Source organism: Anser cygnoides, chromosome 1 (assembly GCF_040182565.1).
Source record: "Anser cygnoides isolate HZ-2024a breed goose chromosome 1, Taihu_goose_T2T_genome, whole genome shotgun sequence".
Classification (NCBI taxonomy): domain Eukaryota; kingdom Metazoa; phylum Chordata; class Aves; order Anseriformes; family Anatidae; genus Anser; species Anser cygnoides.
In genome coordinates, this window is record NC_089873.1 from 3,698,111 (window position 1) to 3,714,647 (window position 16,537).

General features: G+C 43.4%; 1 protein-coding gene and 1 long non-coding RNA gene across 3 annotated transcripts in view; one reads left to right on the forward strand and one right to left on the reverse strand.

Annotated features, from left to right (window-relative positions):
• Positions 1-16,537, reverse strand: part of MKLN1 (muskelin 1) — a 94,236-nt gene that overhangs the window by 67,522 nt on the left and 10,177 nt on the right. For both annotated transcript variants that reach the window (XM_067001431.1, XM_067001401.1), the window contains exons 2-4: positions 12,144-12,213; positions 4,819-4,961; positions 3,347-3,435 (exon numbers count right to left, since the gene is read on the reverse strand). In XM_067001431.1, the coding sequence (XP_066857532.1) occupies positions 3,347-3,435; positions 4,819-4,961; positions 12,144-12,213 (302 nt within the window). The remainder of the gene's footprint in view (positions 1-3,346; positions 3,436-4,818; positions 4,962-12,143; positions 12,214-16,537) is intronic.
• On the forward strand, positions 13,700-16,182 carry LOC125182637 (uncharacterized). The gene is made up of 3 exons (XR_007162793.2): positions 13,700-14,699; positions 15,404-15,534; positions 15,942-16,182. It is a non-coding gene; the product is annotated as an uncharacterized lncRNA (long non-coding RNA).

Here is a 16,537-nt window from a genome sequence, read left to right on the forward strand (position 1 = left end):
GGAATAAGCCTCCATGGGTGCAAATCCATTCCTCTGCTCATGTCCCCCAATGGCCGTTTCTTTATTTGTTCCCCTCCAAAAAAAATAGTGGAAACCCTAACCCACAACACAGTTGTAGGGGCCATACCTTATTCTACACACTCTTTGCTATATTGCTTTTTTTTCCTCCACAGACACACACCCTTAAGGGAGAAAGATGCTCCCATTAAAAGTGTCGAATCTGAAACCTACCGCTCCAGTATTTCTCCATTTTTTAACCAAAAAGCGACCTCAGCTTGTTTTTTTTTTTTTTTGCTGCATCCGTCCTGAAATGCAAATGACTGTTCAGCGCAGCTGAACTGTCACCGCACGGTGAGAGGTGCCCAGCAGAGAGGAAAAATAATAAAAAAAAATCAATAGCCCTTTAGCAGAAGCAAAAGGTATTTAGGTCACTTAAACAGTGTTGTGTGGTTTTTTTTGTTTTTGTTTTTTTTTTTTTTACCCACACAAGACTGACTTTAGGGGGATATTTCTCAATAATTGCAAGCTATGCCTAGGCAAGGACTGCAACCCTGTATACTACAGAAAACAGCAGAGGCACTGAACAGTGCAATCATTTCAAGCACACCTCTCAAGCTAATTTCTGTGCCCCTCATCTACAAGCTGTAGTCACACAAACAGTGCATGGAAAAATGCAGGTACAATCCAACTAATCCAACTAATATTGGAAACATCCATAAAGGAGTATTGCTTTGGTTTTTTTTTAATACAAAAAAGCTCAAAAACCTTGAAGCAGAGTTAGTAATTCCCATGCTAGTAACAAACTGGCATGAGAATTGCACTCAGTATTTCTTCAGACTCCTTCATGGCAATCACTCTTCACAACACCTTCTGCTTTCAATGACACAATAAAAAAACCTCAGCTTCGAGGGACCACAAAAGCAAACAGCCAGAAACAAAGCTCGCAGCCTTATAAAATTGTTCTTCACTATTTTGTCCAGATAAACATCTTTTCCCCTCCCAAGCTCTTTAACGAGGTGCTACGTGAAACACAAAAATTACTTGTCAAGTAGGTCAGGAGCCTGTACAACTGGGCATTTCAGTGCTGAGGAACTGAGGTTGAACTAATTAAACTGCAAGAAGTGCAAGCCTCGTCTTGACAGAGGGTGAGAGAAGCAACTTACTTCTTCTGCTTCCTACCAGCCAAACATCACGTGGGCAATGGAAGTTTTAGGAAGTTTTTCCCCCACCTCTCACAGATCTACCCGTCAAATTCCTCCTGTTTCCCCCCCCCCAAAAAAAAAATATATTATCCTCCCTGTTGTGCTGCTAACAGCAGCGTACAGATCTGTTTATCTGCAAAATTATAAAGAAAATGCTTTATGCAAGCAGCTGCCGAACTAAACAATGCCTCCTCCAAACAGGCAAGCTTCGCTGATAACAGTAACTCGTGTGGTGTCAGCCTCTCTGAGTCCAAAAGGGCAGATTTTGGCCTCGTGCTTACTGGCAGCATTACAAGGAACACAGCACGGTATTTCAAATTTTGAGTTACTTTGGCTAGCAGCTTGGAAATTTTAACAAACTGAAAACATCTTCACGCTGCGAATCTGAAAAATAACAGAATTTCATAACATCGTTTTACAGTTGTTTCACAGTAGAAAAACACTCGCAACTTTATAAACAAAATGACACTAGGAACCAACTAGAAATTAATAGGGTTTGGTCAAAAAAGCATTTTAATTTTTCTCCTAGCACAGGAATTTCCTTCGCAGAAAATAGCTTCAAGAAATGAGAGGCAGTAGATAGAACTAAAAAGGAAAACTCAAACCATAACTGGTGAGCAAGTGACAAATATATACATATTTGTCACAAAAGAATACTTAATTTTATGTTCCTTAAGTAAGGAACCCATCCCAACAAAACGAGCCGTGTAATTTAATACCCACTCACGTCATGTCAGAGAAAAAATGCTGGTAAAATTAATCAACATTTCACTTTCCTAACAAGTTCCAACTTCATGCTACGCTTTGTAACATCTGAACATATCTGCAACACATTCTGCAGGAATACAACTTACACATCCAGAGCAGTAGCTAGGAATCTTTCCATTCAACCCTTTAGCCCTCCAGTAACTATTTGTTGTTTGTTAGCCATTAAAAAAAAATATCATGCCCCCAGAAAGCTAACACAGAAAGCTTCAGAATACATTAAAAATCGATTTAACTTCCATGACCTCAGCCTTAAACTATTCCTTTCCTCCACTTCAGGATTCCTCAAGCTAAGTGTTACAGATGCTTCCAAAAGAAGTGGCAAAAAAAAGAAAAAAAGAAAAAAAAAAACAACAACTAACTTCTCCACTTGCCTAAACATGGGAAACATGATGGTTTATGGCACACAAACGATTACTTGATTCCTAAACTGAAACTTCCACGAAGAGCCTCTACACAGCCACGGTCAACCAAATCTTGGCAAAGGAATTACCCAATTCTTCAAAATGCTCCTAAATTCCTCTAAGTCAACAGGATCTCATTTGATTTTTCAGCAACTACTTGCTCTACTTGCTTTTTTTTTAAAAAAAAAAAAAAGAAGAATTAAACAGCGTAAAAACAGTAATTCTTTTACTGTCTCAGCAGGTAGGAAGGGGAAAATAAATCTACTCAGCTATGCAGAGATGAAAGGCTCTAAACTACTGGATTAAGCCCAACCAGCATCAATAATGGCAAGTGTAAGACGCTTATTCTCTCTAGCCCACGCAAAGCAAGGAAAGAGCAGCCACCCGAGCTCCCAAGTCACAGGAATTAGTAATTAGTACCCCTTCTAGCATGCTCCACCAGAGAAACTACACTGGTGGACATCACGGAGCATAATTCTTCTTTGCTCCCGGACCGCATCTTTAGCCAGAAGTGAGACTTCATGATTTGAGCAACAAGAAGGCAAAAGGAAAGGCTTCTGCTATTGCTTTTTGTTGCAAGCGTGTTTGGAGGAAAAAAGAAGAAACTTCTTCAAACTCCAAGGTTATCAATGCTGGAAACTTTTACTAGTATTTAACTTAATGATTCTTTTTTAAAGTTCTATATAGCAAGTTATAGCAGGACAGCAAGCAGCTTCTCCAGTAATTAGTTGGCTCAACAACTGCGTTTCTGAGAAGTACAGTATTTTGCTTTCAGTCCCTAGGATTTCTATTACGAAGCTATTATTTTAGTAACAGGACTTCACTGTGTTCCAATCTAACCAACCTAAGAGATCATGAAATGGAACAGCTATTTTGGATACTTTGCCTGAGTACAATGAAGTCACAAGTGCCAAGACTGGCACAAGTATAAGAAAAGATTATTTTCTACTCAGAATGCCGAAAAAATGCATTTACCTATCTTAATGAATCGACAGGGGAACATCTGTTCATCAATTTTATGCTTCAAGGTGAATGTTTCTTTGTTATAATCATTCTTTAAGCCACTGTGGGAAAAAATAAATAAGGTTACTAAATTTTACCTTGTATTTTAGGACTAGCTAATAAATGCAATCTAGGTCATGCCTGAAATGCGATGCTTGTTTCATATTACTATAAATCATCAGTACCCATGCTGGACCAACGCCTGGACTGCTATCCACCATCTTATCTCCCTGGGAGGCAGCACTGGCTAGTGGCTTCAGGGGGAACTGACATCAGATCGATGCTGCTGGTCTGTGCCAGCGTCCCTGCGACTTCGGCAAGCGATCTGAATCACGCTTCCCTGGGTAGGATGGAGGCAGACTTATCACACTGCCAAAGCATTTTGTGATCCATTTCTGAGCAACACTTTTTAAAATATCAAATATTTACTATAGCTTATCAAAAATCCTAGGTCCATTTCTACTGAAGATGCAGCAACAGGTCCCAAAGCAAGGATTTTTATTGAACTTGTGACATTATCTATCAGTAATTACTATGTCACTAAAATCTCTTCCCCCAAAGTTCGAGCAGCAATAAAGCAAGGCTGCAAGACTGGTCTACCTAAAGAGAGGGAAGGGACGGGGAAAGCTGTGGCTAGTCTCTATATGGCTTTGAAGAATACCTGCAACAAAGAACATCCCATGTTTCCCCCCTGGCTGTTCTAACTGAGTAAAGATCATGTACCCCAGTACGTTCCCCAGAGGTGGAGCTTCCTTCTGTAGGCCTCCACAACTAGTTCTTGCTCCTCGTTGCTCTTGTACTCCTAGATATTTAAGCATCATTTCCCTTTCTGAAACAGAAAACCCCTTAAAAGGCCCTTGAAAATTTATGTTAGCAACTACTCAGAAGCTCACGATCAGCCTCGAATAGCCAAAAGGCTCCTTCGTTACTCCCTACCAGTACAACTACTGGACCAAACTAAAAAAAAAAAGAAATGGAAAACAAAGGTTTTCTATTTTCTTATCTGATTTATTTACCCATTTGAAGCAAGGCAGAGCAGCTGACCAGCCAGAGCTTTACAGCTGCAAGGAGGTTCTTAACATAGGCAGGTTACTCGTGCTTTTAAAAGCTTCTTGAAGTTACCCACACCTGGGGAATCATTTCTACTGCGCCTCAGGCACAAGGAAGAAAGGAATCGCAAACACAGCAAAGTTGAACCTTGCTCTCAGCTCTTTCAGACCTCCAGGAGTTCACTCTCCACAAATCCTCTGTGGTTAGGGCAGGATAAGGAAGGCTCCCTGGAGCGAGCATTGGGATTGTTGCTCACTGACCTGACCACAAGCACAGGGGCAGCTAATTGTAGGATCACAACAACAGCTCTGTTACTCTGTCTGCTCGGGAGTGAAGGGCAAGAGCTTTTTGGTCCAGCCTTTCTGATTACCTCAGCTGACAAAATCACGTCTTACCTGGATAAGAGATCTGTCATGTTTTCCTCATTCATCCCACCAAAGACTTTAAACTTCTTTAAGTTGCAGACATGCGTTTTCTCGTACTTGCCAAACGTGATGCTCTGGACTATGGCAGGTCTTTCAAGTTTCAGAATCAAATACTGTGGAAGAGAGAACAGTGAATTTCAATATTAAAGCCGAGGCTGCATAACACACCAAGGGAGAAACAACGCAGCCTTCAAATATTCAGTTATAAAGCCAGAAAAAATGAAAATTAAGATGATTCCTTCCCCCCCCAATTATCATATTTTCTCCCTAGTTCTTGGAACTAACCAAAGGCTTTTTAGGAATATTAGTTTTTAAAAACCTATCCAGGAAAAAGATTGGGTTGAATTGCCTATTCCTAGCATTGCTATTCAAGGCTTACATACATTCCTTCAAGTTGGATGCAAGACTTCCTGAGATCTGGCAAATAGGATCAAGCTAAGGAGGACGATGATTCAAACGCCCACTCCAGCCTGAAAGGAAACCTAAACTGAATGCACAATTAGATAAATACAGCATGTTCCACATGCTAAGAGAACATCAAATTACTTTTCCTCTCTAGAAGAGACTATTTAACCACTGAACACAGACTAAGTTTGATTTGTGGCTAATGCAGGAGCCAACTGCTTAATAACCATCCCAAATAAAACCCAACCACTTCGCTGACAATAAAGGGCTTTACACATATAATGATGAAAATGTTCTCGCTTCGAACATTTGCTCCCCTTTACACCTTTGCTCACCTTTACACCTTTGTCCCCCTACAGCACACAAACCAAAGTCAAGTAACTTATTTTCAGGTCCCAGCTGCCAGCTTCCCCAGCGCTGCTGGAGGAAAAGATCTATTCCACTTGAAAACCATACACAGAGAAGCTTTCGCACCGTCCATCAGGGACCATTGAGCACCAAGTTTATTTAACCTTCCCCTACAAAGCAGGTCTTGAGGGAGCCTGGAGACATCCTGCTTTGCAGGATACACCGAAGTTCATACCTAAAAACAAGGTGGTTAATTGTCTTCCCTAATTTCTCAGAAATAAGAAGCACACAGCAGAGAAACGAGACAAAGCGCAGAATCCCAATTACTCATCGCCCTGGATTTTGTTACAAAACCTTATGATCGAGGCTACGTTCCCAGCAGACAGCTAAGGCGCTGTGGAACACCTCCCACTGCAGGCACTCCTGGTGGCCCCTGCCTCCGAAAAGGGGCGCTGCCAAAGCAGCGTGATACAGTATTTCGGGTCTTTCATCAGCATTTAGCAGTTATCTGCATGCTTCTGTAGGTCCTCAGGAGATACCAGCATCACTGCACCACTCTGCTTGTGCTGAGCAGCTCCATCGGTGGGGCAAGCATACCCTACAAGTGCATCTTTGGGGTGAGCAACAGAAGAAACTTTACCCGCTACCTACTTCTTGGTCCTTCTGCCATGGCCCTATAAAGTAAGCAATTCTGAACCCAAGGAGCAGTACTAATAACATTCGAGAGCATCAGGATAAATGTGGAACCTTGAGGACCTCAAAGAGCTTAGCTTAGGAGAAATACTCCCCCAAACACCATTTATCCCAAATAATGCAGACAAGACCGGTACCTATTTAGAATAAGGAGGAATTGCTGCCAAGGATCTTTACAGCAATTCATTTTTTTTTTCAGATTGAAGAAAATAAGCCAGTATCAGCAGTGCGAGGATGCAACGGAATAATGTTTTGGTGCTCTTCCAGATATTTTAAGTATTTCTATGAACACTTTTTAGCACTGTGCCACCCATCCAAATGTGAGGACCCAATGTCAGTTTAACTAGCAGTTAAGCCATGCTTCCATCTCAAAGTAATTGCCAAACTTCTTAAAATATATATATATATTCTATATAGAAAACTGCTGAAATAGAGAAAAGGAAGGGATGAGCAAGAGGATAATCCTGGAAGAGGGCAACACCAGATCCATGGCACAGCCCACTGCCAAAATTCCCGTGTGGAACAGCCAGTACACCCCGACATCTACGAACTCCTCCTCCACCACCGCACCCTCCCTGCAGCTTTCTCCCAGCGATGAAGAAGTGACGCCAGCACTACCAACAGCAGCGACTGCAGTGCTTTAATCTCCTTGGAGTCGCAGCCCTCACGCCTGGGTCGCGGAGACAGACTTTCTCAGCCACCCTGCAGAAGCCTGGCACGCTCTTCATCCTGCGTTATTCGATTCTTACCCTACATTAAGGGAGAAAACTCCAGGGCTGCAGTTAAATCCTCTACCTTGGCATGCACGTCTGAAACGGAGCAGGGCACGGCAATTACTCCCCGCGGCCAGCAATTAGTTCTCGAGCCTACGGACGGAGGGGGGGAAACTCTGCAGCCGTCCCTGGGCTCCCACGCACCGCAGCGCTGCTGAGTCACGCGGGCATTAGGAACAGGCACAGAGGCTCAAGACAAGCTCTTTGTGAATTTATCTCACTGACAGGGAACCAAAAAGCAGGTTTGCTTCAAAGCCTGTGGCCTGATACCTGAACCTATCTATGCTTTTTGTAGTTTAATAGATATGGGGGTGTATACACCTGTATGCTTATACAACATACATAAAAATACATCAACACGTGCACGGTTTAATGTATGTATATATACACACACGCCACTATGGTTACAGGCTGCACATCTCACAGATGTCCAAAAATGATAAGCATTGCCTCGAGTGCTGCAAACAGCTGGCTGCAGGGATGCTTTGGACTGTTACCAGGATTTCAGACGCGACAGACTATCCTCTCTAGCTTTGAGAGATGCGACAGAAGAGCACGTAAGTTCAAATTATTTATTAAGCCTGGGGAGAACAAGTTATATATATTTGTCTGAAACCTCACAGACTTAACCTCGTAACCTCCGAGTTATATAACACTTTCCAGTCCTGCTGCTCTAAGCAACGTCAGTGCATTTAACACCCGAGTATTCAGGAAGTATTCCAGAAATCCAAATTGGAAGCTCAAGTGTTTGTTCATTAGAGGCACGGCGCACTGACATTAATTGGAGCAACTGCACAAAAACCTCAGCCTAATTGTCGAGCCTCAAATTACCGCCCTTGCAAACAAGATGCTACAAAGCATGAGAAGAGCAAGACTTCTGCTCGGTGATTAAAAAACATTTGCAAGCAGAGATGCACAAAGAGCAGAGCACGGCGAGTCACGTACGGCGCTTCAGCACCTCGGCAGCCGCTTACAGGCACCCAGAAAAGCGAATCCAGCCCCGTGGCACCGGGAGCCGCAACGAATTCCAAGCTTTCCCGAAGCTCTGGTCTGCGCTACCATTTGATGACAACCATATGCACGCTTCTGCATCACACAACCGAGTGTAAATTTTATTAATGGATTTTAAATTAGTTCCTGATATGATCTGCACAGCAGGATGGGAATCGAGAGGGGAAAATTGTTCTTCTCAGATACAAATTCTGCGCTGTTACAGCATGTGTAGGATGTTAGCGGCTCTCCCCGAACAATTGGTTTCAGTTTTCCATCTCCGAATCAAATAAGCTCGACCGGATTCCAAACCGTACTGTGCAAGCTGCCTGGGCAATTAGACACGCATCACATTATATTAACTTATTTCTCTTTAACGTTTTCTGCTCATCAACCTTTGCAATGCAGCGCTGCAAACTTGTTTTGTGTTTGTTCTTTGTTTTTTTTTTTTTTTTTTAAATTAGGGAGCAATGACATTTATTTTGCGTGTGAAAATAAAAGCAGAAAATAACCCAGATCCTCGGCAGGGGCTGTCAGCAGCCACTAGGCAAACCTACCCAATGTTTTTGCAATTAAGCTTCTGTCTTTTAAAACACAAAGTCTACCCTTTTGTTCTGCACGTTATTAATCAAGCCACTATGGGTAATTAGAGGTTCTCCTGCACGCAGCCTCCCAGTTAGACCACGGCTGCAGCCATCGGGACGCACACGGATGGCAGGGCCGTGCTCTTCAGCATTACCAGCCTTGCTGCTTCACACTTCCCATGTAAGAACTCCTTCAAAAATAGAACTACCAGCCCTCTTCTGCCCGAATAGGTTACTACATAACAGGTTTGTTATTGAATATGTAATTTCTGGGTCATTCTATTTCAAGGCTGAAGACAGATATCTAGTTTAATAAACAGAAAAACAGCTGTCATGCTTCCTTCCACTGGCACTCATTCATAACTCGTGGCTTTCATGGCCTCAGGAATGATTTAACTCTACCATACCCACAAGCTAGGCAGACGTTTTACTAAATATAGCCACGGGGCAGTACTTCAAATATCCAGACTTCCACTTTCATTTTCTTTTCCCTTTTCAGGAAGTTTTAGTATGGGCTTTACCACGCTTGCTGCAAAGTGCAGATCTTTCCCTGAGCCACTGGACAAACTCGGAGCTTTACAAACTCGTGCTTACCTTAGCAAGGGGAATGCTCCCAAAGCAAGGTGCCTACAGGTGTTATTGCTTCAGTCAACAAAGAAAGGGGACCACTTAATACTAGGGAGTGATTTTTACCTCTCAGGCAGCACAGAACATCACTTGGGCAGTGAGTTAGTAAACCCTCACATTAAGGTGAGGCACACGGAGGAGACAGACGCCAGCGATTGGGGCTGCCGCGTATTAAAATATCTCACAGCGTGTGCCAGCGAGCTTGAATGGCATTAGTCCTCACGCCGAGTCCTAGCCTTAGCTTCAGCTAATAAAGTTTGAGACAAGGCAAGCTTTATGGCACTGAGTTTTTGTGCACTTCCTGTCCCAGACTATTACGGCCGCCCACGCGCTGTAACAAGTGCGTCACTGTAAAAGCGACCAATTTTGAAACGAAGTGGTGCCAACACAAAAGCCATAAAACGCTTCGCAGCTTCACTTTCCATAGGATGCTCCGTGTTTATCTTGGGGATTAAAAATAATGTGCGTGTGTGCATATTATTGCTGGAATCTGAAATACCCATTTGCTAACGTAAAGCGATTAATCTCACCCCAGCCTCTCTCTCCACCACGACTATAATTCAGTCAATTATTACTTCAGCTGAAGTTTTCCCAAGCTGAGATTCTGCCTTTAGAGCTTTTGTGAAAACGGGGAAGCAGAAAGCTTGCATAAAAGTTTTACCTGCATTAAAGTGTGGCAATCACCACGGTTCAGAGGTGAAAAACTTAAGATTTCACTGTTCAGAGGTGCAAAATCTTACCAAATGTGAAGTTCTTTGGTCACATATGAGACAACATAACTTGGAACAGTTTCTCCGTGTGCACAGGAACAGCAGAAACTGCATTCTTTGCACGAAGACTTCTGCGTATTTCAATTCCCTGTTCCCTCTTCCCAGCTGTTTTTATAACAGATAAGTTACACTGGCAAATTTGCTTTAAATGAGTAATTAAACACTCAGGTGAGAGGCATGAGAATTCACTAAAATACATATTAGGAGACACTGCAAATAAATAAACGGACAAGTAAGCAGCTTTTTATATTCTCGCTGCTGGATACAGAGATTCAAATAAGAGGAAACCAGCAGGACCATCTTTTCCTCTTAGGCAGCCGGGTTTTTTGTTGTTTTTGTCTTTAAAGAACACAGAACACAACTTGGACACTGTCTTATCTCAACTGCCACTATCTGGATACCCTCTATACACACATTTAATTCGTAACTCTTCAATCAAAAGCTTGGTTTGCATTACTTGCTTAGCGTGCAGGGCAGCGCCCAGCTCTGCAGGGCTGGATTCAGTAGAGCTGCAACAGCATCTTCATTCACGCCATATTCAATGAACGAACTTGCCGGAAGATCTCTCTTGAACAAGTTTATGTAGTTTGTATTTAAGTGATTCTGATTACTCCTCGCTTAATCTACTTGCTTGATACAACCTGGATCACTGCTTGGCAGCTTTAAGCATAGGATGGGAATATGTTAAAGCATCCAGCCACAAGAGATGAATTTCTGGTCCAGAATCAGTTTAAGAACAGAACAAAACATTTAGGATCCCTCAAGAAAACAAAAGGCAGACCTATGAGCACCTTGGGTCAGTCTAAAGCTACACCACAGCCAACCTCGCCTTGTGAACTGACGGAAGAACCCTAAGAAACTACACGTTTTCTGCACAACAACAAGAAGGATGGCACACTGAGATGCAACACATGCTCAAAACCCATTACCCTGCAATCAATAGTTCCTAGACAGTTTAATCCATAGCTTGAAGCAGTTTTAAACTCCCTTGCTGTTTAACAAAATATTTACATTAAAAAAAATCAAATTAAAAGAGCAGTAGACGCACACAGGCATCAAGGGGATCAAAGCATGTGAAAAATTATCAGCCTTGACAAGCGGGTTTATGAAACATGCCAACAGTATAGACAAGATAGTTCTCTTCCCATATTAAAAAACCCTCACTTTCACAGACAGCAGTATAGAAAACTATCACGAAAACTAGGATGAAAGCCTTTCAACTGGATGGGATGACCCCGCTGTGATCTGCAGCTGCCAGTGAAGAGTACAGATTTTTAACACACCTTCACAGCAAACCAAGATTTACCTAGAGGAAAATTCCCAAGGCTAAACTCATGAAGAATACTTGAACTAAACATGCTTATTTTCTATGCACAGGAACTCTGTGTGAGAGATACCCCCAACACATTCTGCTGCGCATCAGTACTTCAACAAAAGAACTCAAAACACCCAGCATAACACAGGAAAAGTTAAGCAAACAGGACCAGAGCGATAAGGCGTAGATCTGGCATAACGAGAAGGGTAACACACTTATTGGGGGGGGGAAAATTAAGTGAAAGGGTAAGTATATTTTTCCGGATAATCTAACAATGTAATTATAATGAGAAGGCAAATTAGAAGCTAAAAATCAATACAGATTCTATTTTAATAATCACCGATTAACCATCAGCAGAGGTGACATTCATGGCTCTTTTTAACAGAGGCTACATTCCTAAGTGTGCTATTAGGGGAAACAAATACAAGCTCCTTAGATCTAGGATTCAAGGCCAGCAGCCTACAGCAGTCTCCAATAGCACGAACAAAGGGGGACCTGCACGCCTCATTAGCAGCTTAATCTAACCGTAAGGTTAGATTATTTCCAGCGTGACTGTGATTTTCAAGGATGAAACGTGAAACTCTTCCCCTGCAAAAATCTTTCCTTGAAAGATCGTGAAGAGATTGCTGGAAATGTAAATACCTAACGTACCAACATGTACTGAAGTGAGAGGAGGTAACTTACAAATGCATCCAGTATAAGTAGCAGCAGACTGTATTTAAAATAAAAAATCCATTGTACCTGAAGTTGCACAAGACTGCCGTACAGGAGCAGAGATTCGGGTGCTTACCTGGGGAGGATAATTGCTTTCAGAAGACCATCTCGAGGACTGATCATTAGGCTTGTCCACCAAAATATTCCTAAAAAGGAGAAGCCAGAAGTAATTTAAGTAACTGCCACACTGTATTTACATCGCCAGTAAGAGCTGTCAAACACGGAGATCAATAACACTCCCATGCAACTCCCCAAAATGCTGGGCAGAGACTACGCTTCTCCCAGACCCATTAAAACAAGTCTCCAAGCCATGTGGTTGGGAAATGGAATTTCACGTTGCGAAACAAAAATCCAAATTGTGAAATAAATGTAAAACAGATGAATTTACGTAGGCCCAAGTCTGCAGTGAAGTGGAAAAAACGGTCTCATTCACCTCGACGGGGTAGGAACTTTTCAATGAGGTTAAAACCGATGAGCAGCAAGGCAGATAGCGAGCCAAAAGCTGTCCCTTACTAGACAGGCGATACTGGAACAGGGAGAGTGAGCTGCTAACCTACTTAAGTTTTGCTGGAGTGTGGAAGTTGACCGTCTAACTCACGCCAAATTCGAACACATATTTTTCATGAGCTAGAAAGCCTAGAACAACGCACAGGAAAGCAGAAGTTTAACTCTTCACCCAGCAAAGTAAATCTCTTAATTGCCTGCGTACAGCTTGAAATAGCACAGCCTTGGGGTAATTAACAAATTCCAAACAGTGTTTGGGCCAAAACAAAACACATTCATCAGGATAATCCTTATGAAGGACCTCCCTTCCTCTTTCCTGTAACAGTACAGTAAGGCTCTTCCCAGTTCACCTCCCAGATGAACTTAAAAACTGAAAACTAAAAATTAAAAAAAATAAAAATATATAGTTACTCCTTCCCCTGCTGGCAAGGTAACAACGCACCACCTGCTGGACAGGGCTTACAAAGCTCTACCAAGTCCAACTCACAAACTTGCCAGCTCGTAAAACTTATGTAAAAAGAAGGACGCAGTCATCAAAAGGCTTATGCCATCTCCATCTGCTGTGTAGGAGGAAAAGAACACGAGCATCTGGATTACTACAAAGGACCGGAGGAAAAAAACGCTCGTATGAAAGCCAGGAAGGGAAAGAGGTTAAATCAGAGGTTGAGCATTACCAGGCAGAAATTAGCTCGCTCTTTCCACATCGGGCAGCCCAAAATCACCACACCAGCAACGGGATCCAGGCAGTCCCGCACCACGGGGGCACCTCCGAGCGCCGACCCAGCGCCTGCCTTTCCAGGACACGTGCCACGACTTCTTTTTTACAGCACAGGAAGAAAAACTCAACCTCCCTTCTGCTTTAGCTAGCTGCCATCACAGCAGGGCACTTACTAACAGCAGTGCCAGCTGATTTAGTCGTGTATGCACAGAGCATGCGTGGGAGCAGCGCACGGCCACGCGCTGCCCTCTTGCTCAAACCCCATCAGAACAGGAAAGGTCAGGCCGTTACACTTCCAGCTGGGAACATCCTGTTTGTGGCACCAAGAGGCTCAAGTCCTAAAGAAAACATAGCTCCCGCCTGTCTTAATTCCAGCAGGGACAAATTCTCCCAGGAGGGGAGAAGTTGGAAGCTGCTAAGACACGCAGATTTCGAACAGAAGTTGCCAGCCGCAGTGCTAAGTCACCACCAGAAACCAAAAAGCACTTGGAAGAAGAATCAAACCGCAGCCATGCCATGCCATAGGCAAGGTGAAATGATACTTTGAAATGTTTTAATGCATTTTAATAGCTAGAGAGAGAGAAAAGGCTGTATTTGAAGGAGATGTGACTCTTAATGGACATGAAGGCAAACAAAAATGTAACGCTGTCCGGCTTTCTCCTCTTTGAAACTTCAGCTCAGCATGCAAATAACAATTCACCCTACAGAACGTGTTTTATTTATGATATTACATTTGTTTAAATATCACGGGATAGGCCCTTCATACACTGAGCAACATTTGCAGGAGCTGGCACCGTCACGCGGTCAGATAACGCCCTGCTGGAAAAGAGGCATTTTCTAACTGGGCCAGAGCCCAAAGATCGTATTTTTAGAAGCAGATTTGTTTGCTTCTCCAGGTCAAAGATCAGTTTGCCACAACCAACGAGGAGCTCATTCAGGACAACCAGACAAGATAAAAAATCCTTCTGCAGAGAGAGAAGAGGACCGCGTAGCTCTCGTAAAATTAAAGTTAAAAGGAAATTTAAATCAGAAAAGCCAGCAGCATCGAGAAAGTTATAAATATGTTTAAAAATACATGGGTTATTAGTTTATTAGGATTAAACAAATGTCGAAGACAGAATTTGCTATGTACAAAGTTAATCTACCATCGTGGTTCGGGAAAATTTATGGGCTCGAATACTTGGAGGAGTTCAGGCATTCCTGAGACAGCGAGAAACAAACGTCTCCTAGTGACAGACGCCTCTCGCCACGTAAAGCCTTCACTCCGGACACTGCAGAAATCCTACACGGCACCTAGAGGCAGGCTTCCCAGATGTGACATCTCAATTAAAACCTCTGAGAAACTTCAGAGGTGCAAACTCCACCAACTCGATGACCGTCGACGCAATTTTCACGAGACGTTAAAGAAAGGTATTTGTAAGCCCTTGAGCTACTCCACGTACCGATACCGTTGTGCGGGCTTTCTCCGTGGAAAAAAGGGAACTCATTAAACATGGTTTGAGATAATTCATAATCAGAAGCTGTAGATACAAGAGCTAGTCTAGCATAAATCTATAACGCTGCCAAGAGGGACTAGTCCACCCACTCGTGCTTGATCCTCCCCCTCCCTCCACCAGCAGCCGTAATAAAAAAAGACTAGCAGAAATAACTTCTTCAGTCGCATCAGTTCTCCAATTCTGCTTACCGTTAGTGCCAGCATAAAAGGGGCGAAAAAAAAAGAGGATAGGATCTACTGGCATAAATTCCCAATGCCACTCTCCCATAGTGGAGTAAGTACAGGAGAAACTGGCTGGCCCGGCACGCCAACAACTCCGTGGTTACTCCTACCCCACACCAAAAGCTAAGCAGAGGGAGCTTCTTTAATTGCACACCACCAGCAAGAACACGTGCGGAGGCATTAGGGTGTGCCTTAAATCCCTAAGCCAGCTTCCTTCGAGGCTATTCGCGTCTCAGGTTTTATTGCAAGTGCTCCCATCACCGAGAAGAGAAGAGGATGGTTGTGACCACGCTGAAACGCTCCTGGCAGAACCAACGGGACGTTTCTTTTTATTACCCATGCACACACTGCTCTCACAGCTGCTGGAAGTAGATAAATTCTCCGTTTCCCAACCCAGAGCCCATCCTACGCGCTGCACCAACCGCGGGCCGATCTCCGCCGGGATTACAGCGACGTCCCCGCACTTGGCACTTCCAGAGGAGCTCGCTGTGCAAAGCTCTGTGGTTTCAGACGTGACAATCACAAGGGGTGAGCTCGCCTTTGCTTTTGAGGAAGGGGGAGGGTAAAAAGGGAGGTAACTTTGCAAAATGTACAGCAAATTAGGTTTTAGGCTGATATAATTTGCACCTAGCCTAAATATTTTCATGAAGCTTCTATTAAGAAAGCCGACGACTTTAGAAACAAGTCCTTGAGAGTAAGCAACTCCAAAACACTAGCTTTGCTTGGCACGGCCAGAGAGCAGCTGTGCAGAAAAGGGCACACACATCCCAAAGAGGATGTGGAAGTCGGACATAGCTCTGCTGGAAAACCACGAGGTACCACGCCGGTACGTGGCAAAAAGGGGTGGGAGTGCTGAGCAAGGAGCAGCTGACTGAAAACCGACAAAGCACTTTTGTCAGGGTTGTCTGTGTCTTTTTTATGTTATTTTTTCCTAGAACCATCCCAAGACAGAGTAGCAAGAGTACAGCAACTGGGAACGTGGACTAAAATTTCAACACAGTCCATTTCAGGGAGGACTAAGATGCACGAGGCCAACCACATGGAACATGGGCGACCTCCAGCCCCACCAGTACAAAGCAGCAACGGAGATGCTCTTGCTCAGCCTAGACACTAGAACAGTCTTTAACCAAGGGGAAGAACCCCTCCTCGCCCCCACATACACAAAAACCACCACCAAAAACCCTAAACCTTATTCCATAGGGCTGGAAACAACTAGAGAATTTTTTCTCCCTACAACTCACTGCAGCTCCCACAAACTTTTAATTAACACTGATTTCAAACTGCCCGGCCGCAATGTTTAAAGAGCAACATGCACCTACAAGCTCCCCCCTAAAGCATTTCAAACAGCTTTCTAGATTTCATTGCAAAGTTTCTCTCCTTTCTGTTGTGAAAGTTCCCTGCCTCGAACGGCAGAAGGGCATGAGGACATGGAAACTTCTGCGCTGGAACACAGTAAACCACGCACAATTGCTAGGCAGTACACAGATACAGTGAAGAAACGTTATTTTTTGTTTGAGGCTTGGTTTAAATA